The following is a 26,735-nucleotide window of genomic DNA, read 5'->3' as shown; positions in this document are numbered from 1 at the left end:
ACTTCCCACTCATGTTTCTGGACAAACAAAACAACGTATTAGATACGATGTTCAATCAGATAAATGTCGAAACTCACTGACATCAGTTACCTCCTTATGTCGTCCTTTGAACACAACCGCAAAGGCACCGTGACCAATCAGGTCTTTCCTGCTGAACTCAAACTTCCCAACAGACTCCATGAGGTCCCTTGTGCTTGCCCTATCCAGGTTGGCTTGGGAAGTTGTCTTACCGAGGCAAGCACACACGTAGCGCCACAAAACCTTCGCTGGACGCGGTGAATCCCATTTTAAAGTCCAGATGTAGAATCCTCACACAGCGTTAGCATTATTATTGAAGACAATGTCGACGACGAACGAAAAACGTTGCTGTCACTTGACCAAAATAAAAAAAGTTAAAACACGTGCTAGAGGATGTAAACAAAGATATGTAACCAGATATTTTTCTTTTAATATTTCAAACGATTTCCTCCGAATGATCCAGTTCACAAACTAAAGAGACGTGTTAATAAAGTGAACTGTCAGTATTCAGCCAGATATCATATATTTACTTGTTTGGCGTCCTCCTCACCTTTTATCGCTGTCACTAATGTTACCAATGAGCATGCGCACCAGCAACAGCTGTTTGGTGGAGTTGCCTTCAATGACATCTTGTAAATTAGTGTCTCACTGATATCGACAACTGCTGATTGGTAAGGGCAACTTGATCAAACTATAACAAAAATCAGAATACTGTTAACTATTCCCATTTTGTTGGTCACAGAATAAAGCACCGTTTTTTTTTCTCAAACATTTTTAATAAAGATATTTGAACGCACAAAACATAGTACCATCATTTAAAAAACAATGAAGGTCACATACAAAATTGAATGACAATAATAATCAAATCGGACATGTGAGTGTTTGCTTAGAGATTTACAGTAAAATCGGTTCTTTTTATTCTGTTGTTGGTACAGTGTTGATACAGATTAATGACATGTACATGTCATCTCCTGTCATTCTCACAGTTATGAACAAAAAAACAATCCTGCTATTATGTTGTAGACATCCACCTATAGGATGCCTATCCCAACATCGGTCGAGACACCCTGAACGGTTTCTCCAGCCACTCGCAGGGCACAAATAGGCAAATACTCACACCTATGGACAATTTAGACTACTCCATCAACCCACTATGCATATTTTTAGAATGTGGGAGGAAACCAGAATAACTGGAGAAAACCCAGGCAGGAACAGAGAGAACATGCAAACTCCACATACCCCATAACCTTTGAACTGTCAAGTGGATGTGCTAACCTGTCATCCACCGTTCCACCCATTGAACATACTACTTCAATTTCAACACAGAACGTATGAATATCACCCTAGAAATAGGTCAGGACTTTGTAAAACTTCACAGAAACGTGTCCAAAACACACAATCATTCATTATTCTTAAGAGAACATACCATACTGCATCTTGCCAAGATGTGAGGTATTGCTAATACCAATCAGCTCATTTCAAGAATGCAAAAAAACGCATAGACAGGATTTCTGTTGAGCTGTTACACATCGTAAAGGACATGACACAGATCTTCCAATCACAAAATAAATATATCATTCATAACATGTAATTTATTTTACTGCAGACTCGTGGTGTGTTATTTTACAGTTGACATCTCCAAAAGTGACATGTTATTATTGTTTTGAAGGTAGCTAACTACAAAGTTAATTAGGTCACTTTTCCTGTTGTCATCTGACTAAGGTAAGACATTTCAAAGCAGGAGATCTTATTCTGCAAGAAACTGGAAATAAGCGTGAGCCAAATAAACTGCTGTGAACATATAGACAAGTCTACATATAAATATAGACACTCTGCTGCACAGAGTATCCGAGTCAGAAACTGAATAATGCTGTATCACTGAAACCTCACCGAACCTGATCGGCGGGAACACAATGTCATTAATGAGACACTCCTAAGGCGAGTCAATTTGTCTTTAAAGGTGGAGCTACAGATCATCCCATTTGGCATTCCTTTCACTTGACTGAGGTGGGTGTTGATCACATGAACTAGCGTGGAAATACTCAGGTCATTGCATGTCATTCTCGACAAGTGTCCACGCATTGACAAGGCGGTGGTCTACACTGCCGAGAGGTCAATACGATTGGCCGAGTTGGTGCTTTTGTCCCATGTGTTCATCTTAGTTGGGGATACACCCTCCTTGTTTCCATTCATCTACAAGAGAGAAAAGTGGGAGAGTGTTTAGCTCAAGTAGTAGTTACGACTTGCACAGCTGTTGCACGCAAGGTCTCACAATGTCAGAGTTGAAGGGCTTCACGTTGACGTTTCGCATAGAACTGCTGGTGAGGGACCACACTTTGGTCTTGTGTTTGAAAGCAGCCCTGACCTACAGAGAGAGGAAACAACATTACACCATTGGACATTCTGGCCAAATTCAATATTGCTTGAGGGTGTGTGGAGATTTGCCTCCCATGAGGCTTAACAAAAGAAAACACAAAAATGACCAAAACATTTCACATATTGGGCAACATACCTCAGAGTTAAGGAGACAATGAAACAAAAAGACAAAGAAACCCTACAAAGGAAGGAGAATGTTGTCACTTTAGGAGGATTTTTAACTTTAAAACTTTGGGGGAAAGTTAAGCAATTTACCTGCAAAGAGTTGAAAATTGCAAATATATAAAGGAATGGCAAAGAGTGCGTGTTGACAGCCAAAACTCCAAAGATCCAGGAAATGCCAAGTATAGGTAGAAGCACTGCCACAGCCTTTGCAGTCAGCCTTAAAGGACAAACCACATTTTTAGTTAGTAGTTTGATAATAACTACAGAAAACCCTGATGGAGAACAGAGTCACACTCACTTGACTGCATTGGCATCCCCATGAACTTTGTAATTCTCTCCACTGATACGAGATATTATTCTGGTTACCGAGATCAAAATTCCAACATTTACCTGGTAATCAGAAAGGAAATAACACGTGAGATTAAGAAACACTATATAAGGAAAGAAAATGACAACTGGTTTCTACTAGCTGGGCTAGACAAGATTTTACAACAAATTTAGATTCCAGATGAAAAAAAAAAAAAAACATGTACATAAATGACTTACTTACCACAATGACACACAGAGCGGGTGCCACAAAGGCCCAGATGGCTCCATTTTTCAGGGACAGCCAGCAGCTGAGAAAGCAATGGCAGAGGAAACCTGGCATGTTATGTTGCCTTGTTATATGTTATTATTTTAGAGTGTTTCTGTGTAAGAAGCAATTTTTCAACAGCCTTCAAATGATGATGATGCAATGCCACTAAGTCACGATGGAGTATTTAATTAAATTCTGTGTTATTCAGTGACGTTTGTTTTTCCATCTTACATGCAAATTACACTTACTTGTCAACCTCGCCATAACTGCCCAAAGCTGATGTCATTGACACCACGCAGATCACCAGTGGAGAGCCTAGTAAAAAAAAAAGAAGTAAAATATACCTTTAACTGTTTAAAAATTCTGATACATGTACTCACGATATCATTAAGTCTAGTTTTTAAAAACAATCTTATCAGGATTGACAGTTATTTGGCAAATACATAACTATAATGTTGCTTAACACTGTTCATCTTGTTCTTTCCCTGCACAAGACTATTGTATTGATAGTCATAAACTTTATAGCTACTAAAATATATTTCAATACAAATGTACTATGTCGAAACCTGTGTTGTTGTGTATTTTCCAGGAACTATTTCCAGTTACTGATTAACACACATCATGGTGATGACACAGAATTGTATTGTTACAATAAGTTCTAATTCCATATTAACTAGTCAACAAGCACTATGACCCTATTGATTGTTATGTCATCGAAGATAATGTCCAATATAGTAACTGTTACTCATTGTCAGGCTCAAAGGTTCTTTTGTACAGTACACCAGGTTCAAACAATAGCACTAGAAGTAGATAAAAACTCCAGCCTCAATGAAATGCACTGTTTATACTGCAGGCACATTGTAAATGGATGTAGACTCCCAAACCAGTCTTCTAAGCATAATTTACATTTGACCACATAAAAAGACCTTCTCTAGGGTGGAATAAATGAAGCAATAGGAGAAAAAAGCATAATGTTGCCACTAATTGGTTCAACATGGGGAAGGGGGCATTCAGCCGCAGCAATGGTATACAGGACAAATATCCAAGAATCTTATTTTAGAATAAGATCCGGAGAGTCAACTCATACTGTGGAATGTGATTCAAAACAGATGTACACTGAAACATGAATGCAGTTATTTCCTTTTCAGTTCTAATATGTGATGAGTAAAATAGTTAAATCACATTTAGAGTAAAGACTTGATGTGAAGACTCACTCGAAGTGCAGCCAATAACGGAATGGTACCAGTTTAGTGAATCCGCACCCACTAATGATTGACTTACCCCAACCAATGCCATAGTAGTATATGTGTTTACTGCCTTCAGAACCAAACACCTTGACCACCATGCTGTAGAGGTGGAGGCCCTCCACGAGCATCCAGGAAAATGCGCTCAGAAAGAAGAAGTGAAGCAGGACCGCCATGATCTTACAAGGCAGCTGGCAAAGGGCACATAAATATTGGTAAAAAAAATGTCATTTTGTTGTCTCATCATCACTGAGACTGTCACAGTGACCAACCACAGTGACCAAAATTGTATATACAATAATTACCGTTCCTGGGTCAAAGCTGGCACTGATGAGCAGCAAGATCTCAGCCACAAGGATGGCAAAAGACAAATTGGCATGGATGTGGTAGCGTTGGTTCCGAATGGTACTCACTGACCTGCAGAGCAGCAGAAAGAGATGTCAGATATTCAAATTGTTGATGAAATGATATTAAAATGTGTTGAATATGTTCTTATTCATAGTTTAGTAGAAAATGTGACCTTTATTGTTCAAAATTTTGTACATTTAAACATTCATCTGCTCATTGGGGCAATGATTGGGCAATTGTTTCACACATGCAAGGAAATATTGAGCTGCATTCGAATCCCATTTGCACACTTTTCAAGAAGAATGTGGAATTTCAATGAATTTTAATAAAGTAAATTGAATGGATGCATAGGTCAACAAACAGATGGGGCGATCAAGAAATGGATGGATGGATGGATGGATTATCCATTTTCATGTAGGTTTGACACTTATATTCTAAACATTGCACCAAACACTACACTAAGATAGGTATTTCAGGTAATTATATATTAACAGTAGTTATTAAAGGTCATGGGTGAGCTGTAGAACATCAAATCTTTCAATTTAATTTTTCTCTTCTTTTTTGACTTTGCTCTCCATTATATTGTGTCACTGATGGTAACATACCCCGAGTTGTTGAAAATATTCTGATTTGGATAGTATTACAATAAAATCTTTTTTTTTTTAAAAAGTCACAATTTCACACCTTACCTTCACTGTATGTACATGTACTAAAATAAATTTAGTATCGGGTGCAAATGTGACCCAAACCAAGTGATTAAAAGTGGAAGTTTGCATGAGGCGATATTCACACATCAGTGTACGAAAGATACATAAATCTCAAAGTGATGATAATGATACTCACGATAGGACTGCAAATGTGACGAGAGTGATGGCCAGGCAGAAAATGGAAATAGAGCATCCAACATAGCCAATGGTTGACAGTGCCACCCGGTGGCCTGTGGTGAGCTGTGCACAAAGACGCGTGCACTGATTTACAATGCGCTACATCAGAAATTTATGACAGCATTTTGTTGACAAGTCAGTAAATCAACGAAACGGTTGGAATTCCTTTCGCAGGTATGGTTACCATTCTAAAAAAAAATGATCACGGCCGTCAACTTGTCAATCATTTAAAGGACATAATACACATACTTATGCATATTGCCTCGTCTCTGTGAGAGTACAGTAAAATATCGATCTTTATTGTTGTGCAATGAGTGAATTTTAGTGAATACTGACACCGTTGTACTCCTTCATTCATACATTGAGGTAGGCCTTCATACAAAATGTTATTTTAGAGTCTGATCTATTTCAAGAGGTTGGGTTTTATTCTCTATTAACTGTCTTCATATGTGCCTTGTCATTACCAGAGTAGAGTAGTCTTAGAGATCCCCAAAAAGTATATGTGGTACATTCCCTTGCAGCTGAAGGATGAGGCAGACCGCAAATTACAGAGTGACTAAGGGGAAAGAATAGCATCAAATAGACTTCAACATTTAAATATGGTACTGGACCGCTGAGTGGTTCTCTATTTAAAATGAACAAGCGGAGTTACTGGCCATACTCCAGTCACTCATACTGTACATAGTGTTGGCATTTGAGCATTCACTAGATGCAAATAGTTAAAGAAATAATGTAGGTTGGAAATGAGTTTCTGAATGTGATTGCCTCATAGTTTGATAGGGAAATTTTCGTGTCCATCAGTGGGCTTCTTGAGGCACTGTGGTCTTGAGGGCTAGACCATTGACTGTTGTAGTGACCCAAGCAACCACATTCAATGGTGGTTTCCTCCAGTAGTTCTGTAGAAAACCAGCAGTGAAATCAACATAGTGATTGTGTAGGCCTGCTCATGATAGCAAATGGGCCTTGAAGATCAGTCACTAAACTAAAGTTAACTGAATCGCACACGACCTCCAAACCTAAGAGTTTCGAAAATCTGTTCTACATACTGGCAATACGCTGTTACTAGCTGAGATAACCGTGCAAAATTTGCAAAAGCCTGCAAAGGCTGTGCGGATGACGTGTATCATTATCCTTCAACATTGCTGCCAGCAAGACTGTCTGCTCGTGATTTGCAGCAAGCGCTGTGCTTACTTTGTCTCTCGTTTCCCACCCCGGCCGCCTGTCAGTCAAACAATATACATACGTTCCTCCTAATTCTGAGGCTTTTTGCATCTCAGATAGCAAAACACTAAGAGGGAGGACTACGTGTGGTTCCAGTTAGACCGAAACGGAACTGATTCATTTTTGGCTATCGTTGTAGTATGTTTACATATTATTGCTTAATTAGGTTAAAAATTGCTAATGTGCAGCAGATTTTGATTTGCATTAGCTCTCTCAAATGGGAATTGTGTTTGTATCTTCCAAACACATGCATGTAGGTCTGCTCTTCATCTACGTCCTTGCGCTGTCGACAAGCGAACACAGCATGCAACTGTTGCTCTGTTGCCTTTTATCAGGCCCAAAAACCACATATGGTTATTTAAAGTTACATTGAAAGTGACATTATATGCCTCACAATAATACAGTAGAAACATGATTTGTTTTCATCATAACAGAAGGATAATTATAATAATTAAAATGTTATACTGTAATTGAATATAATGAAAGCATATACAGTGTTCAATCAATAATTAGATAATCAATAATTAGTGTATCAATAATTAGAATTTTGATTAAAAGAATTAAAATTAAAAAAAGTCATGCTGTATTATTATTTATCTGTGCTTATAATGTGTGCCTAAAATTAGATAAATAAACGTATACATAAATAAATAAATGAATAAATAAATAAATGCAACATTAATAAAAAAAAGAAAAATTAAAACATGCAATAAGTCAACTGAAAAATAGGGCACAAAGGCAGAATTCCTTAAGACCTATTTGGATGCCACTTGATACTAGTCTGGTGTTACACCAAACTTAACTTAAGGGACTTAAATGTTCAGAACTAAAGCCATACCTTTAAGGGAACCACTTGCATAAGAATGGCAAAGTTGGTGAGGTGGTTGCACAAACACACAGAGTATGTCATGTTTCCCTCTGAACGCACACAACCTTGATTGGACCAAATGCCTTCTTTGGAACTGAAAAAAAAAAAGACCTACTGTTACTTAAAAATAACTACCATCAGACATATTTATGTGACATTTTGCTGCTTGCGTAGATTAAACACAGTGACCCATTTTGAGACAGAATTATCTCCACTGAACTCGCTGTGGCACTTTCCCATTGTGGTCACTTTTTCTTTTTTAACTTCAGGGTCAAAGGAGAGTCAGACAAAATAGAAGACACAAACATACTCCCAAAGAAAAAAGAGCAGTGGTTTGTTTCAACGTGTGGAAACTGTGGCAAATTGACGAAGAAAAAAAATCATACTGTTCCATTTACCAGGGCCATGTTCATGAATCATGTATAAGCAGCGCAACAAACCACCACAATACTTATGCCACTAATATATTTGGAATGTTTTAGCATTGGTAATGGTTACAATTAAGGTGTAATGCATGCACAGTTTCAAGACTTACTGGCGACAGTATGTTTAGCGCAAAATCATACATACTGTAAAACACACATCAGAACAATCCATTCGATGTTCTTGTAAAATAAAAATACTGCATGCAAATCACAAACATGTCAAGTCACAAACATGAACCCACCTATAGTCCAGGAAGGCACAGTACAGGAAGACTTTATTGGTTTGATTTAACACTTGTTCCTTCTGTTCTTCACTCTGAAAAGATAAATATATGACTATTAAAAGTGGGGTTTTTTGCCTTGTAACGTGTAAAAAAACTAACATAAGCATAACAAAACGAACACAGCATACAATATGCTACAGTATATACTTCCACCCAGGGACGAATGAAGTACACTGCCCTTCGTTTTAGTACCCAGTGTATTTTATTCAGAATCCCATATTTAGATATAATTAGCACCACTGACATTATTACTTTGCCAGAAACAGCAGCTAATCTTCTCTTCTAATGTTTCACAAGCTGGGAGAATATACAAATAGAGATATTTGAGCATTCCTCTCTGCACAGTCTCTGTAAATCCTCCAGTCCTCTACTCTGCATTCTTCACTGTAGCTCACTCCACAGGTTTTCAATAGGGTTAGAGTCTGGGGACTGAGTTGGCTATCTAGTGAACTATTTTTACAATTTTCAGCATGAGCGTATACTTCTGCAATAAAGACCGAATTTGTTTTAATACTTTTAAAACATCTTAACCTGGGGTGCCAATAATTATGGCGGGAACTGTATTTTGTATTTTTTGACAGACATACACTTGATATGACTGACACTCAGGTGACAACAACCAGAATAGTAAAAAAAGTAAATGCTGATTGATTATAATGCAGTTTTTACAAAACAACTGTAACTCAAAGATTTGTAGTCCCCAAAGACAGTGACCTAATGATGGTGCGCAGCAACCGACTTTGTTTTTTTGGTCAAAACGCAACTCTTACTCAGCAGGCCGCACATGTAGACCGAAATTGCTCACCCCTTCCTGCTTTCAGTGTCAAATCATTACATGAACTGTGTCTGCACTATTTCCTAATGGAAATGTGCAAGTCAGAGCGAAATTGACAGTCAGACCATTTTCTGGCCTGTTAGTCCAGTGATTCAGTCATATTACATCGCATAACGCAACACCTTGACTTCATTGCGGGACCACTCTCGCTCTCATTATGTTTGTTCTGATCAAGTGTGACCCTCAAGATTACATGGAGAGATATTTATTTGGCTTATTAGACCATAAGAGCAAGCTTTGAGGAGCTTCACTTGACTGCACGACTGAGATTTTTATCTGCTCCTCCTTTGTATTTGGTGTGCATAAAATCACACTTAGGAGAGCCAGGCTGTAATTGGCACTTTGTAAGTGCCACTTTATTGTGTTATATTTGTTTTCCACAATTGCAGTGCAATGAAAGAAGGCTAATTATGCAAACCAAGCACTGAATAGAAAGCATTCCTTGTGGGAAAGTGTCCACAACAATCAAAGTCTTGGCATGCATCATACTCAAGCTCAGACATAAAAAAAAAGTGTGACTTAATAAAGAAAACGTTCAGTGACTTTGAGAGGTGTCAAGTCACCGGGAGTTGCCAGAACAGCTTCAGTGGGTCAAGTGGCATATGGTTTTGGTATAGTTATGTTCCCTCACTGTTGAGAACCATTTTTTTTCAAAATGCCAAAATATCAACAATTAGGCATGGGCCTTGGAAATTGACAGTATGATATATTTTTGTCTCTAAAATGTATTCTTTTGAAATGGGTAATTTTGTTTCATTGAATGTGCTCCAGAGCTAAATGAGTATATATGTAAAGAAAATTTTGATTCCATTTTATTTTTTTATTTTTCTAACTAAAATCCAAATATAGTACAACAGTAATCATTTTTCAGAAAATTAGCATCTGTTTCTCTGCTTTTCTCCACTTGTGGTACAACGTCAGAGCAAAAATGAGCTCATGTTTGCTCCCTTGTTCACTAGTCTGTAGTTTCCCCAAATTGTAGTCATGCTAACATTCATAGATAGTAACAAACATACATTTCAAGACATCAATATCTTAACATTATCTTTATTTGGGTATTGTATTTAATGAGTTTTTTGTTTTATTGAGATGTTTGTGAAGGGTATGCATCACGTTTTGCATACCTTTTGGTATTGAGGTGGCATTAAGTCAACAAAGATTTTTAAGTAAATAGGATTCATAAGGTTTTACCCCATCAAAACTGTTTTTTACATTGAAACAAATTGGAAAGCACAGAAGCTGGTTTGTATTAAAAAATATATATGTATCTTTTTTTTTGTTGCTTTATAGTTTGGTATAAATTGTTAATTTTGATAAACTAATTGATTAGTGATTTTAAAGAAGTGCCCTGGGATTGGCTGGCAACCAGTCCCGGATCCATCCCGACAAAGTGAGCAGCTTCAGTTCACCCTCGGCCTGAATGATCACATGCCATATGTAGACAATGGATGGACATGAAAAAATATGGCTATAAGTTTTGATTTACCACATGTTGTGTGATTGAATTTAAAGGAGCATACACTATATTGTTGAAACTACATTTTTTGGATGATACAATATCACTCTTGAGTGATTTCAATGTTTTTTTTCCTACTCCTTCCAAGTTCTTTGGTTGTTTACACTTTGATTGTTGAAAGTGATGCATTCTGGTTATGTTTTATCAATTCACTCCTTGGCTCTTGTCCAGCTTCCTTTGTTCCTCCCACTGATTATTCCTAGTGTTTGTTTGTTCATTTTCCTGTTATTTTAATCAACAGTCACTTCTCAGTTCCTGTAAGTCTGCTCTTAATTTTATTCCCACTCCACCCATTGTGACAACTTGAACCATTCAGGGTTCTCTCTGGAAATATCCTTATTCATTATTTTTATATCAAAGTATTCACATTTCCGCCTTTAATTTGTCACCCCTCTGTTCTTTTACTACATGTGCAGCTTGGCTTGGCTTAGTTTTCTCTCAAGCAACTCTCTGCTTGTGGTAGATCCAGAATGTGGTTTGGAGTTGTTATCCGAGCAAAGATGCAGGACTTCGAAAGTCACTGGTGAGTGTTAAAACGCGCTTAGAGATCTGGCCGAGCACACCACTTTGTTCCCGGGTGTCCTATAAGGCCTCAATAGCGCCCAGCCAAGAGTGCAGCTGGTTGCTCCAAGTCTTTATTAACAACAGAAGGCAAGCAAACACCATTGTGGAAATTCCTCTGAGCCTTGTAAAACCCCAAAATGAAAAAGAGACTCGACATTAATGAGTGACAGGATAATAATAGAGAAGATTTGGAAAGCGAAGATGCTCGATCTGAGTCAAACAGCTTTTTAAAGCTTCTCTGGTGTCTTTGTTGAGATATCTACGGCTGTTACTTTGACATCAAGTCTTGACTGCTCTTTTCAATTTAATAGTAGAATAAAAAAATCAAATTTAACAATGACTATTGTTTTAAAGCCACATCATCCATGAGGATAAACAGGACAGAGAACAAATAAATGTATTTTGTTCCAAAGAGATATCAGTGCCATGCATGTGGTTTGCTCATCTGATTCACATTTAAAAGTTTCATATAACAACTTGGGGCTTTTCTGTGTGGGATTTGTTTTTCCTTGGCCTACCTTCTACTTGATAATAAACATTCACATTAGATTAATTGAAGTCTCTACCTCGCCTATAGGTGTGACTGAATGTGAATTATCAGTGTATGTCTTTTGATTGACTGGGGTCAAGCAGTTCACCGACCTAGAGAACCATAAATTTAGAACATTAAACATGTGTGGTTTAAGAAAGGGCATCACATTTTAATGTCTTAGGTATACTATATAGTAGGTATATAAGAGAATAAAGGTAAAACTGTTCCTGTCAACCAAGCAGCTGTATCAATGAGGAAAAGTGGCAGCTAACATATTGTATTTGTTGACCATACATGTATAATGCAATTGGGTGAGAAATACTGTGCAATGAGCACGATAAATAATAAGGGGTGAAAATGACGGTAATGTACAACAAAAGCAGTCTTAAATGATTGCTGCACCCTAGCAATAGTAACGTAAAACAAAGATGTCCCAGAATCTGGGTCAGACCACTGGCAGAATGAAAAGCCAGCGATTGGCTTTGGTAAAACCTCTCAGTATCCAAAGTGACAATAAATGCCTCTTAAAGTCTTAACACATTGACCAACTTGAGGCCAATTGAAACCTGAGCCACCAATAGCTGAAACTTCAAATACACATATATTATTTATTTATTTATTTATTTATTTTGTCCACCGAAGATCAGTTACATGACCTTTATAGTATTTTCTGCTCTCGAAACATAATTATATTTGTAATTGGGCCGCAATGTTTAATATCAGAAAAACAATTCCACATCACAAACCATCTTTAACACAACTCGTAAATATCACAACTGTATCTGTCTCTCGGACGGATTGCACATCCGGCAGCAATTTAGATTCAACACGGAAAATCCCATTTAATATGTCCCAAAGCTCTCATCTCGGTTAAAGGTCTCGTGTTATATCTACGGTAATTCCTTTCTTTCTGGATGCAGAAGAAATTATTAATCTTGATAAAACTTTTTATTTTTGGCAGCTATTTGTGTGAACTTGTGGTATCTGTTGCAGTTATTATATGTCTGCCCAAATGGTTTTTCATTAATCACGGAAAAAAAAAAAATCACACAATTTCATTTCAACACAAATGTTAATTGTGTTGCAAAAATATGGGCAGAATTTGGTTAGTTCGTGCAATGATATGTGTCTACTAAATACAATAACAGGTGGCAATTGAGAAACATTTGTGGTGTTTGTATAAAAAGCACTTGAAGACTTTATGAAATCCCGGTCAGCTCAACTGATGCAATATGTCTTTTTTTTATCATCATACAGTATATGGACTTCCAATTTGAATTCACGCAGTCCCGAGTGAGATCATTGTGTCAAGGGATACATTATAAGACATGCAGCTGTGGTTATGGCTCAGTCTCTGAAGTGGACACTCAAAACAAGAAGTGTTGATAGGAATGCCGTGAGTAAAGAAGCTTTGGCAAAATAAAACAACTGGGGGGTCAATCCTATTTTGTAATTTCTTGCACAGTTAAAGTTTGTATGAAAAAATTTTACTTTCCCACCAATGCATTCATTTTAATTCCCATGGGCTTTCATAAGTGACCAGTGTAATGTTTCTTTGGCTTTTGTAAGTAGAGCCATATTGAGTCTTGGCAGAGTCATTTGAGAATAAGGAACATATGGAATCGTGCACCATGATCTCACAGAAACTTTGGATTGGCCACTACGACGCTTGTAACAGAGGCAGTACCCGAAAAATTGTCATTGTTGGTAAGAGCCTTACTTTAAAACCGCCTTCTTCTGACTGAGCTCATGCTCTTAAAATTGAACAGCATTTTAGCAAAATATTATCATTTAATATTTGTTTGATAGCCTATTAAGAAATTTTAACTCATTGATAAAATTATTGCTCAAAATTTGATGTTTATGTTTTGTTCACCTTGAAATGGTAACTTGTTTTCCTATTAGGAGAATGATGAAGAGGACGGATGAGCCTCAACAAGCAGCAGTAAACAGTTGTACGTAATTTACATAAAGGGATCTGTGTTTTGCAATCTACAATTAGATCGGAGCGCTCATTTTACAAGTGTAATAAAGCTCCATTGATGAAGTGCTGCCCCCACAAGTAAAAATACAATCCATACTGTGTTTGTGGGGTCTCGCGTGCGCTTTGTAGTTCACAGTAGCTTTTTTTAATTTTTATTTGTGACTAGCTCCACCCCCATTTGTCATGGTAATGTGTTCTGTATTAGGCATTGACGTCGCAGTGGGCTTTATTGGCTCAAATATATAATAACGTGCCACCCCCTCAAAAAAGGTTTATGAGGAAAACCATGTAGAAAAGCAAACTTTTCCACATTAGTGTAGGTAATATTACAAATTCACATTTGGACATATTGAAGCTGATCTGAACTTTTTTCACCCGTCACCATTTGCCCCGATACGACAGGATCAAAATCTGTTTTTCCGAGCCTCTCATTTTTTGACCCCATTAATCTTCTTTGCTATTGAAGTACGTAAGTCTTTCCATTTATTTACTTGGTCCTGCTGCTTTGAGGGAGGAGAATAAGACGTCCAGGAGGTGTCAGTAATTTTACTCAAGCATTAATGTTTAACCACAGAGCCCAAATTCTCCCACTCTCCTTTCCCCACCTCCTCAACTCCACCTCCATCCGAACAAGTCAGACACCGCTAATAAATCTCTGATGGTGCCAGGTTGTAATCAACATTCAAGTTGAGTGGCGTGAGAAAGCATGTGGGCCTCCTGAAGTCCTGATAACATTTTCTCTGGGAACTAAACTTGGTCAGCCCGGTGCCATGCAATGCATGACTGACCCTTACGGGAATGGCGTGACCTCATTGTGCTGTTACAGTAACATCAATCAAACAGTGCAAGGTCACCGAACTTTCAGTGTTGAATTCAGCGTCACACCTGCCATGACTCAAGGTTGGCAATTCCATCAACCGACATTTCAGTAATTTCAGTCCTGACATGAGTCTGATAAGGAAAATTGATGACATTTGGAACCAAAACCTCTGCACCATGCAAGTGACAACCCACCAAACTGTAACCATAGCAACAAGAAAGACTTAAGAGAAAGCTGATACTCTTCCATGGACATTCATTCACCTTTTAATGAAGTCGCGGGTGCTTGTCAACTCCCTGACAATAAGCAAAGAGGTCGAGCTGCAGATCGCAAACTCTACACTTGTGCGCTGGTGCCACGAGAGAATATCTGAGGTGCAGACAATAATAAGCAATCTAAATAGCTACTTTCAGATCAGTCTTTCCTTCCTGGGTTGAAGGCAGGTTGCATGTCCATCAGTAACTCCAGAAACAGTTGCACTTTTACTAAAACAGGTTAGTGCTGTAGCGCAGTGTGAAAAAAAAAACAACTCTCAATGGACAAAACATATGCCTAATGCAGAGTAGCTAAATTGAAATCATTAAATATTATTCAACATTCCTGTGGGGGATATGAAGTGATGCTAGCTAAGTTTAAAAGAACTGGCCCAATTTTAAGTTTGAATAATAAAAGCATATTTATATTATGACAGCATTATACTTAATACATGAGTAATCTGTCTCACAGCGGTCATTTCCACAGTAAAATACAAACACCTAACAGGGCTGGTAAACATCTCAGATGATTTTCAGGCTTCTCTCACAGAAAAATATAGTGTCATTACAGGGTAAACATTTATCCCATTAAGGACAATTTTTTTCAACAAAGCGGAATTGTTTCCATTTAATCTTTTACAATTAATAAATCACTTCAAGCCTAAATGAATGTGTTTTGTACGGAGGGTTGTGCAGAATTATAGTAGAGGGGCTTAAACCCTCAATTCTATTAAAATACCATGTTTAAATGAGAAAAAAGATAGCATGCTAATTTTAATGACCGCAAAGGATAAAAGCTATCATGTTTCTCCATGAAAGCAGCCATATATTGTATGATAGTCATTTTCAAGTAATTATTGTGGCGAGTTTCAATCTGTTTCTGTGTGGAAACTGGCACAGTCTTCAAAGTAGTGAGGAAATTGTTGTTCAGAACAGAAATTTACTGCTTCCCTCAGAGTACCATAAGGCTGCAGGTCAAATGTGCATAATCAGTTCGCCCTCTGGAAGCCATCCGCTCCATGAGGGAAAAGTGAAGGAAATTACTACAAGTTTTGCTCTTTGTGCAAGCGAATGCCCAGTTGCAATAGTCTTGGTCAGTGGTTTACACCCATCTTCTTGCATAAAGCAACACCAGAAATAGAACTTGTACATTTCAAATAGGGACATCCATCTACTGAAACCACAGGCAAATCATAGCCCTTTGATAAGGTGGGTGTCCCACACCCTACATCTGTATCTGCCAAACTGGAAAAAACTAAACACGGCATTTTCCCGGTATGACTGACTCACCCACAGTTAATGGAACATCAAGACATGAGTCAACAACAAGGAGACCATGACATTTGGTGTGTTATGTTTGATTCTCACCAAGATGTGGCTGAGAACGATCTTGATGAGCGGTGCCCCGGAGAGGTTGACTGACAGGGTTGGTGATGGCTCCACATTTAGAGAAATTAAGCAGCTTGCTACCTGGATTTTATGATCCTTAAAGTCAGTAGCTTCATTAATCCTACAAGACATAGAAAATGTATGGTTTCAATGAAAAAAGTTGACAGTAAAACTGCAAGGCCAAGAAATTGATCAAATGGAAGAGATTTAAGAGGACAGAAGATGGATGAATGGAAAATCCCAGTATAATTAAGTTATTCTGCCTTCAAAGACACCAATTTAAGTTATTCTTATCATCAGTATTATTATATTCCTTGTGCACATGATGAAATGGTTGACCCTGAGAAAAAAAACGTCATCAAAATTGAAGAAAGAATTTTACAAACTACTTTAAATCCAATTTTTTCCCCTTCAACCTAATAGCATCATTCGCCATAGTTAACAACATGACCAATGGTACAGTCTATTATAAACTGGATCTTCTCTATACATATTACGCCTATTTTCAATATAAATTTGCCAAGTCTGTGGGAAAAAGTGAATACTTGATCGTAGTTATGCCACATTCAGGAGGACTTAAACAATCCACTTCACTGCCACTTCACTGGCATCCAGGGTGAGACAAGGTTTGGATTGGTGTAATGGAGCTGTTGCGCTAATAGCAGGGTGTATCAGTCAGTGAAGCTTGAGTGGTGAGATGGAAGATAGGCCAGTGGACAGATAAGACCCTGACTCCAGCCATGAGCTGTTCAGGAAACATGGGCGCCTTAGAGTCAGTGGACCCGACCGCCCCCCTCATACACACACACAGGAAGTACCAAGCTCAACTGGCTGCAATAATCAACAGAAACATTTGCATTCTATATTACCTGGTCTTGACGGGGCTGATTTCTTTGTAGTAGCTGTGCATGTTGTGGTAAAAAAGGCCAACGATGGTGGTTTGAGCTAATGAGAAAAAAAAACAGGACAAGTGAGGGCTGAGAATGTAAAGCAGTGCTGCTAAAATACTCATGAAGAAGAGAAGTTAATTAACACTGCTTTGCTGCCGTATGCTGACACCGGCCTCCAAAAAGAACACTTGAATTTGCACAGTAGTGAAATGGAAAGGTCTGTAAGCCGTGCATGTGCTGGTTGGGAAATCTTGTGAGAGCTGAAAATGACTTCACCAGTAGAGCAGGGGGTCGAGTCACCCTCCCCTAATCTGACATATCATCCACAATGGTCCCACCTTAAAGCTCTAAGATAAACAATGGCACTGCAGGAAGTCCTTAATGTTCCCTTTCCTCTTTTCAAAGGCTTTTAAACCTGTTTCACAAACTTTGGTTCACATCTAACCCCCCGTGTCCTGCACATTTGCGTAATTTTACGTATTTCTTGAACTGTGAAATTCAAAAGCCATCCGAAATGTTCTTTGTAGGTCAACACAATTTGTGTGCGGCCAAGTAGAGGCAGGGGAAAGTGACCTATACATAAAGTCCAACATGCCTAAACGTATGTCTCATTCTTTTTAACGACAGAGGGAAGTGGGGAAAAATGTGCTGTCTCTTATTCTTGCTGTTCTGAATGAAAGAGTAATTACTAGCCTTAAAGTCAGAGCTGGAGTTCTACAGTACACCATAAAGCCGAACAAAGGCGATCCTTGACACTCTAAGCCATAGCATGGCACTAGTTTTAAATCTTAAAGTAATTTAGAGGCAAATAACATCAGTGAAGGATTGAGTGCATGACACATTCCGACGCAACCACATGAAGCTGTGACTTTTACATAAAAGATCACTTACACTGCATGGTGAAAGCCTCCCCGGGTACAGATATGTAGTTCTTTCCCTCTGTGGGGAATCGGTAATGTGGCAAATTGTAGTTCTGGGGCAATTTCATCAAAGTATAATCTGTGGATCAGCAATGACAAAAGAAGAACCCATGAGAGCAAGTAATAGCATTCGTGTTAGTGGCAAATTGACCCACACTGGTGAAAAAGAAGGTGGAGAGCTATTTTTGTGACCTGCTTTCGTTTGCTGAATAATCAAACCAATGATGTCAGCTCGATGCTCCATGTCCCTTTGTCTTAACTGTCTTACCACACAAACTACAAACAGTGAGTCACTTTTTGGACCTTTCACATGGTACCGACCTGCAACAAATGATGTTCCTCCCAGGGAGATGAGAGAGTTCGGGCTGGGCTCCAAGTTAGCCACCATGTGGTCCATTACTCGGTCCACTGTTTCGATCAAACCGCTGACCACAGGGCCGGACTGCTGCATCACATAAACTTGCATTATTTTACAACTTCGCTTTAGTTCATGTCAGAGTATGAAGCATTATCATATTTTAGGATTTTATGTGGCATGTTGGAGGAGGGCCTATTATTAGATTCCCCTCTCATGTATACGAGCGTCAATGACTTGACTAATTCGTGGGTTAACAATATGTGTGTAATCACACACAGTATACAAATGCGAATTAGTAGCTTGTAAAATCTTGGGAGATTCAGCACTACGCACAGCCTTTCTGCATCTGGGAAAAAGTTGGTCAGTTGAGTTTGTTGTGGCATACCTCCAGGATGTGTCATGTGTATTAAATCGTAACCTTAGAATTTGCAAACAAATTCTACCTTGTGTGTACTTCTAGCGCTCAGTATGAAAATGATTTGCCACATCTTCATGGATACTGAAAATGCTCCTTGCATGAAAAGCTACCAATGATGTTTCTCAAAGCAGAGAAGGTAAGGCTATGCATTGACTATCTTTTGCAATCTCCCATGTGAACATCTGTTTCAGTTTGCAGAAACCAAAACAAGCACGTTTATTTTGAACACTCAATGTTCTGAAACCGCACACTTTCCTCGGGCACTATTATGCTTGGATGTGGAATGACTTTTGAGCCAGGAATTATAGCACATGAAGCCACACATTTACAGTATATTACATCGATGAGGAGGTGTTTTATACAAACAAGTGCTATTTTCGACTTTCTCTTGCCTGTCGTTTTTGTATGCCGTATCATAGTCTTCCGACAATCACCAAGCTCCCAAAATCTCTTGAATTTGTATTCAACACATTACTACTTTGTTTGGTGATTTCATGTTTGCACAGTGTGAACTCATTTACCTCTGGCAGACCAGGAGAAGAAAGCACTTCTTCCACATTTTTGAGAAAAGCCTGCGTGCAGTGAAATGAATGACAACAAGGAACATCACATTGTCGGCTTATGACAATTTGTCTGTTGTGTTGGACGGTCGCGAGACCTGTGTGAGGTTGCTGGCTGTGTTATGAGGAATGGTCCTATTGGGTAGAGCCTTCAGAAAGCCCAAAACTGGAATCGACTCGGGATCCTGGGAGCTTCGGACCTCATGCTCACTGCTGATGACAGGAGGACTCACTTCAACGGCTCTCTGAGGAAACGACCGACATTACATTTACAATCACAAGACCGTTACCAAGGGCAGGGAGTTCCTCCGAAATTATATGTAGAATGCATAACACAAAAAGATCAATAAATGAAAAGATAAATGCCCATAATTATGTTATTGTTGCTTTTTTTGTAGTCTGGCACATTAGTTGACAGTGAGAGATGTTAACATGGTCAATAGAAGAAAATTAATATTTTGAGTAAGCACGAATAACAGCAAATATTTTCAAGAAAATTTAGTTTGCGGGACACTCTGCATCTTTCTTTACAGTAATTCAACACCTATTATGTATTTAGATTACACACTACGGCCATGCACCATTCTCTATGAACAAATACGTTGCAAAAACCTCGATGTGGAACGTGCAGCAAACATATGATGAAGATCTTATTGTGGAAATTCACCAGTCAGGATGTGGTTGCCAACAATTTTCCAAGTATAATGTTCTTATTTGTGAGGACAAAACTGGCATTTTAGAGTGTGCAATTTAATTCATGACTCATATAGTAGATCACTGTTTGGTGTAATTTGTATTATTATAAAAATAGCACTGGCATGCAGTGCGGATGCCAAACCCCATAAAATAGCTGATGATGAACTTACCACAGTTGTCGTAGTGAAAGGTAGTTCTTTGAAGACACTCGGTGTTGTGGCAGACTCTATAGCATGGCCTGGAAAATTCAACACAAAATCCTTTTTATATTTATTTAGATTTAACCTGACCAGACTACCAGCTGTGAGGTCAACAGATTTTCTCATGCAGCAGCAAAGAATGGCATGTACTCAGAACGAGCATATAATTTTCACAAGAGCAGTAAAATATTCTGAAACTGGCCTCTCTGCAAGGCCAAGACACATTTTATGTCTTTGTTGTGATTTAATAAAAACAGTTACGCGCAAATGCCTAAATATGGATGCACTTATTAGACTGAGCTATTCCTGAGCGTTAGCCTCTGACTTAGTGTAACATTGCAAAATATTCTTTTGTAACTGTAACATTCAAGCTATAATGTTTATATTTTTTAGAACAAACTCAATCAATCAATTATTTTTATTTGAACAGCTCGTTTACATGACAACTGTAATTAGAGACTGCATTTTTTAACATCAGCCATACATCTTCAGATTGATACAGGCCAAATGTGTACACAAATTGCTCTATTCCATTGAAATGAGACTCAAGATCCATCCTGCTGTGTTATGAAAATAAAATGAAATGACCTTCACTCGTGCAATCCACCATACTTTAGCTTGTTTAAAGTAACACTTATATGGCAGAACAATGCGCACAATGGCATTCATTTAGAAAATTACACTGACGGCTATTTGCGGACATTTTGTACTGTGCTGCAGTGTTATGGAAGAGCCCAACTGTGGACTGAAGTTGAGCATTAGCACTTGCTATAAACTATAAGCAAGCTTGTAACCATGTTTTACTGTCCCTGCCAAAGAAGTGATAGATAAATAAATCTTTAGACACCTCTGAGTTAGAGCAACTGAAAATGGACTGGATGACATTTATCATACGTTTTCCATAATGTGGTGTTCTTACCTATAGCAGCACTGTAGTAGAGAAAGATCTCACTGGGCAGAAGAGCTCTTTCCCAGATGACAAACTCATCAAAGGCTCCTGTTACATAATGGCCATAGGTCTTGTCGTTGCCAGTTCCAATGACAAGGTCAGGGTAGGTGTCGCCGTAGTTTTCAGAAATGCTGCCACTTTCATCACCAGCAGTAAAGGTGCCATTTATGTAAACCTTCAGACCCGCTGTCCTTTTCCATGTGAAGAGAATATGGGTCCAAAAAGGCCCTGAGAGACACAAATGACAAATCACTCTTCTCGAATTCTATAACATCCATCCTCTCACAAACTATTTCGTTAGAAAGATCTCAAGGTGACATTTGATCCTTTTTAATGCTCTATGTGACAATCATTATCCATTCACTTAACACTTAATAGTGACCTTCTGTATCAAGCCATCTATCCCATCTAACTTTGGTTAAGAGGCAGACAACAATCGAGACTGGTCGCCAGCCAATCACAGGGCACATAAAGCCAAACAACTAGTCACACACAATCACACCAATGGGCAATTTAGATACTTCAGAGAACCCGAGAAGCATGTTAAACCCAATATATATGTTTTTGGTAAGTGAGATGAATCCGATGTTTGTGGGAAAAAAAACAGGCAAGCAAAGAGAAAACTTGTGTAAACTCCACACAAGAAGGTCAGAGCCGGAATTCAGTCACTTAATATCAGAACTGCGAATCATGGACGTGTAAACCACTAGCTTACCGTGTTGCCCATTTTCCGTTTAAATTAATATACAAAAACATTTCAAGCAAAACAGAACAATAAAATAATAGTAACAGTTATACACCGGGCAAACAAGTCATTTGAACTCTAGAGATATACCAATGTATCCTCTCTTAAATCTTGTTTAGTACCTCAAGGTTCTGTGGATTATTAGAAAAGTAGATCTTTTTTTACATTCTGCAACACTTTATGTCATGTACGTATATATTCTGTCAGTATCTCTATCTACGGAGTTCAGTCACTTTTATAAACCCAATCTTTCTTCTGCAAACTTAATTGACAACATCAGTTTCAGTCTCAGCATTGGCTGTCTGAGAAACATGTCAAACTAAAGTACATCTCATCTTTTGAGGGTAAAATCAAAACCAGGTGTCACTGCCAAGCTATTATTTCCATTTAAACTTTCACCTTGTAAAACATATATGATGCACTGTGGCACTTGAGTATTAATAAGGTCTGTCACAGGACACCTGAAGGCTATTATCTACTCGCAGACCTTTTCCCTTGACAACACATCTTTCCCCGAAAGGTCCACGTCATACTGGATGACAACCAGATGACCACTGAGCTGCTGGAACCCAACACATTATTCAACAGTGAAATGTGATTGCAATGGTGCATAAAACAAAAAATCTGATATCAGTGAGAGAAAAACTTTTTAAAATAAATGTCCATCTTGTTTTATCCTGTTTTGTCAAAACAGGTTTCTGTGGATGATAAACACTCGTGACTGACTGTACTGCAACCTTTAAACTTTCATATTTACAGTTTAAAGTTGGCCTGAGTTATCTTATTGAGCAAGGCTTTTTTATTTTCATGTTAGTTCTCGCTTGTGATGTAATCGTCAGTGTCAATGCAATTATGAAAGTAATAAAATATTTATTGTTGAAAATGACGAAACGCTGCATCAACTCCAATCTATTGGTGGTACCTGGAACTTTGATATTGACTTTCCATCGATGGTTGTTGCCTCGAGTGTAGAACTCCACATACCCTCCAAGCGGGTTGGTGTAGACCGAGAAGCCATTTGAGATGACTTTACCTCCGGATGCTACAGCAAAACGGGATTCTGCTTCATGGTTCTTCCAAAAAAAGGAGAAGGTGATTCCTGTAAAAAAAGACACATATAGAAATATCTAACATGTCAAATAAGATGCCGTATGATTTGATAGACCTTATTCCCTAACATCTTCTCTCCATTAGTACCTACCTTCAGGGCCACACAGCGTAGGGTCACTAATGCAAGAGTTCTGGTAGCTTCCAAAATGCAGAAAGGTACCACCGTTGTCTCCATTCAGGAAAATGCCATTGTTGACCATTCCTTCAACAATATCTGTGGCAAAAATCAAGAATAGACCTAAGCATTAAGGCATCGTAATCACGACACTCCACTTGCATAAATTGAGTTTTTCCAAAGGTAATACAAAGTAAACTATATTGTTCGGTCCTGTACATAATATTTAGAAAATTGTATTATTTTGACTTTGTCTTTATTCACCACAATGGAGTTTAAAAAATCTCTATCCAGGGTGAAAGTTTTTTTGTTCCACAAAAACATGACCCCAGAAAATTGGTGTAGTTCTCACCTGTTACTTTGAGACCCAAATGTTCCTATTGTTGCCAAACCGCAACCCACTTTTATATAAGGGAAAAGCAATGTTTAAATATGGCCTCAGAAAACACGAGCACAGCACATTATACTTTTAAGTAGTTTCAAAAGAGTTTGAATACGTGCAGCAGTCAGACGCTGAGCTCCACTGTATTTGTTAACAGAATTAAGAAGTGCCGAGAACACAAGGAAGAAACATTTGTTGTTCCTTTCCTAATATGTACCGTATTGTGCCCCTCTGCACTGTACCGAAAAAGCCCCCAAAACATTTGTACGGATATACGTATTGTTTTTTTACTTGCTGTCTGCAACCCACCCAAAATGGGTCAGTGACCCACTTTTGGGTCCTGACACACCATCTGAAAATAATAGCTTCAGACTAACATTCAATTTTCTGGAATTAGATTATTTCAACAGATCTACCCAACTTGTTTCAGAATGATCTATAGAGAAAGGCGCATGGTGAAAAAAAGGAACAGCGTTATGGCCTGGCAATGTGTAACTTCTAATGGAAACTGAGCTGAAAATCGTAACAAGCTTAATCCAAATGTAACAAAACGAATAGGATGCCAACCTATTAATTGACCCAAGTAATAAAAATACATCTTCAGAATCCTTGCATGTCCAAAACCATCACTTTTTAGCTACCAAAATATCATGTTTTTTGAATCATTAAAATTGCATCGCCAAAAAGAGCAAACCATTGTCCTTACTTTTGAGTGGTCAATAATAATAATAATAATAATAATAATAATAATAATAATAAAAATAAAAATGTGGGGAGTTACCGATAGTATAAATTTAGGGAAAAAAATGATATGCTATGTTTGCTATTTGTTATTATTTGTCCCGTTGTCCGTATAGGGTACCCTGAAAATTCTCCTCTGCTTAAAGTGTCTGTAATTCTTGTAAATATTTTTTGTCTTAAATTAAAGCAGAAAGTGTACACTTCAATGACATTTTGATTGCATTATTTCACAGCCATGGTGAGGATATTTGTATGAAAGCAAACTAAATTCAACTCGGTCACTATCCATCTGTTTCTTGACCTAACAACAATACAACTGTAGGTTGGTGCAAAGAACAATGTTTAAGATTTGCTGCATGACAAAGGGAACCGTGAGAAATGATGAGGCGTGTGCAGAAAGGACAACAGGAGGCAATGGGTGTCACACAGTACATATGGATGTCTCAGTGGGCAGATTCTCACCTACTGTTGCAGAAATGTTAGTGTAGGCAGAGTCATTGGTATACACATAGGAAGTGTTATGGGAGGAAGGGAGCACAGTGTGCTTGTGGATTCTGAGAGCTGGACAGAGACAATGGAGAGACAGTGATGTGATTCACACCTAAATGGACACATAGCAGAGGAGACAGTGAAAGACAAAGACAATGAGAGGGACATGATGTGCAGGTATGAGACAGAGTGATGCAGAGCTGAGTGACTTGGATCTATTCACTCCTCAAATGAGGAAATTCCTCAATGTGTGAGTGGCTTCACACATCATGCTCAAGTCTATACCTGATCCCTCTTCAATTTCATCTCTTTACTAAACATGACACCATAGCTAAAATGTGCTATAGCCATTGTTCGGAAAACAAACAAACCCAAATGTCATCAGTTGTCATATCTTTTTGGAATTGGCGTTATAGTTTTAATGCTTTAAGTAGCGCTGATATTTCAATAAACAAGCATATCACAAGTGTATCTCCTTTATCACAAGAGCTTTGATCAATCACATCAGCTCATTTTCAAAAGGAATGATGATTGTGTTGGAAAAACAGTTAAATGAAGTCATGCATAGTTCAAACAGAAAAGGACACTTTGCTGATGCACAGGTTCCTCAGGGATGCACATACTTATATTATTTCCGTTAACATAACCTGGTCTGTTTCCAATCTGGTCCCACAATCCATGGATCCCATCCACAGCGTCAAGAGGCCAATAATGTGATGCTGTGGACAACACCTGGAGGCCTGGGAGGAACAGTTCAGGGGTCAACATGAATTTCCAAAGTTTTTTAGGGTTTTTTTGCATCCCATTAATCAGAATTCATTTTCCTGACTCTTTGAGGATGTTTTAATATTGAAAACAGCGCATCACGACATAGTCAAGAGTTTCTGGTTTGGAATCTCTGCTCATCCCCTCCTGTGCGGGATTTGAATGTTAATTCTCGAATGTGGGTTTTCTTTGAGTAATCTTGCATCCTTCCTGTTCCAAAGTTAACTTAATTATCCATGGCTATGAATGAGAGAGTGCATTGTATGTTTGTGTTCCTCTTGTCCAAAGTCAACTGGGATGCTCTAATGAGAACATGCTGCGTTACGTAATGACATTGATAACAAAATAAGAATAATGGATGGATGAAGTTTCTCGTCTCATAATCCTTGCACATATTCGGCCTATGGTTTTGCAAAACCCCCGGTACAGTGACATAGAAAAAAGTGTATGTGCTCGTACAAATTAATTTTTTTCTACCTGGATGATTCAGGTGATGCACGACTTGGGCATAAACCTGTAAAGAAACCAAACTGACTTGTACTGGTTGACATTTACCACAATAGCAGATTGCAAGCTCTTCTGTAAATACTGTTGACATTTAAAAATATATCTTACCTTAACACACGTAACAAAAGCCGCTAATAGAAGAATTCCCACAGAAAGTGCCATGTTTTTTAGTGGGACAACTAATAAGAGTATAAAAAAACCAATGAAGTTAAATCCTCAAGTAAAAACGAATCCAGAAGTCATCCATTATTCCAAGAAACATTAGATGAGGCACTTGCCCAAAATGTAGAAGAATTCAAATTAAACAGCGTTTGATTGAGTAAATTTCATTATATAGAAAAAAACGTCCAATAGTAATAATTATAATAATAAATTAAAAAATAAAATCCGTAAGGATTGTTCCAATATACATATAGGAGTCGCTCTGGTGTGCCGAGGAGTGCAGCCTCACTGACTTGGACTGAACTTTGGAAGGGAAAACGTAATTTTTGGAACTTGTGAGGAGGGGCGTTGGAGTTGGGAGTAGATGACGTTATTTGTGCGTACGGGATGGCGGGATGGACTACCACCCAAATAGAGTATACAG

General features: G+C 38.2%; 2 protein-coding genes across 5 annotated transcripts in view; both read right to left on the bottom strand.

Moving 5' to 3' along the window:
• ulk1a (unc-51 like autophagy activating kinase 1a) overlaps window positions 1-615 on the bottom strand; it is an 11,607-nt gene extending 10,992 nt beyond the window's left edge. Inside the window, 2 exon segments of the mRNA XM_088376944.1 lie at window positions 1-17; window positions 91-615. The exon segment at window positions 1-17 is cut by the window's left edge and continues 76 nt beyond it. Of these exon segments, the coding sequence (XP_088233070.1) occupies window positions 1-17; window positions 91-180 (107 nt within the window). The 5' untranslated portion in view covers window positions 181-615.
• A 980-nt stretch (window positions 616-1,595) lies between these two features.
• adgrd1 (adhesion G protein-coupled receptor D1) lies at window positions 1,596-26,624 on the bottom strand. 4 transcript variants are annotated; one of them, XM_088377041.1, is made up of 26 exons: window positions 26,258-26,624; window positions 26,120-26,156; window positions 25,501-25,617; window positions 24,851-24,949; window positions 23,242-23,364; window positions 22,963-23,139; window positions 21,266-21,523; window positions 20,317-20,384; window positions 19,549-19,695; window positions 19,412-19,462; window positions 18,436-18,559; window positions 18,086-18,193; window positions 17,174-17,249; window positions 16,284-16,425; window positions 8,369-8,442; window positions 7,672-7,795; window positions 5,572-5,675; window positions 4,686-4,797; window positions 4,418-4,571; window positions 3,385-3,451; window positions 3,110-3,176; window positions 2,858-2,949; window positions 2,650-2,776; window positions 2,531-2,572; window positions 2,291-2,383; window positions 1,596-2,211 (listed from the first exon to the last, which is right to left on the bottom strand). In XM_088377041.1, exons 1-26 carry the CDS (start codon window positions 26,309-26,311, stop codon window positions 2,116-2,118), a joined length of 2,733 nt encoding a protein of 910 aa, XP_088233167.1. In that variant the 5' UTR covers window positions 26,312-26,624; the 3' UTR covers window positions 1,596-2,115. The 4 variants fall into 4 exon arrangements, with proteins under 4 accessions (XP_088233167.1, XP_088233164.1, XP_088233165.1 ...); XM_088377038.1 differs by lacking the exon at window positions 24,851-24,949; XM_088377039.1 differs by lacking the exon at window positions 24,851-24,949 and having other exon boundaries at window positions 18,436-18,556.
• Window positions 26,625-26,735: the final 111 nt, after the last annotated feature.

The sequence above is a fragment of the Syngnathus floridae genome, chromosome 5 (genome assembly GCF_059516105.1).
Source record: "Syngnathus floridae isolate MCC-2025c chromosome 5, RoL_Sflo_1.0, whole genome shotgun sequence".
NCBI classification, from domain to species: Eukaryota; Metazoa; Chordata; class Actinopteri; order Syngnathiformes; family Syngnathidae; genus Syngnathus; species Syngnathus floridae.
This window is presented reverse-complemented; position numbering and strand designations above follow the sequence as displayed.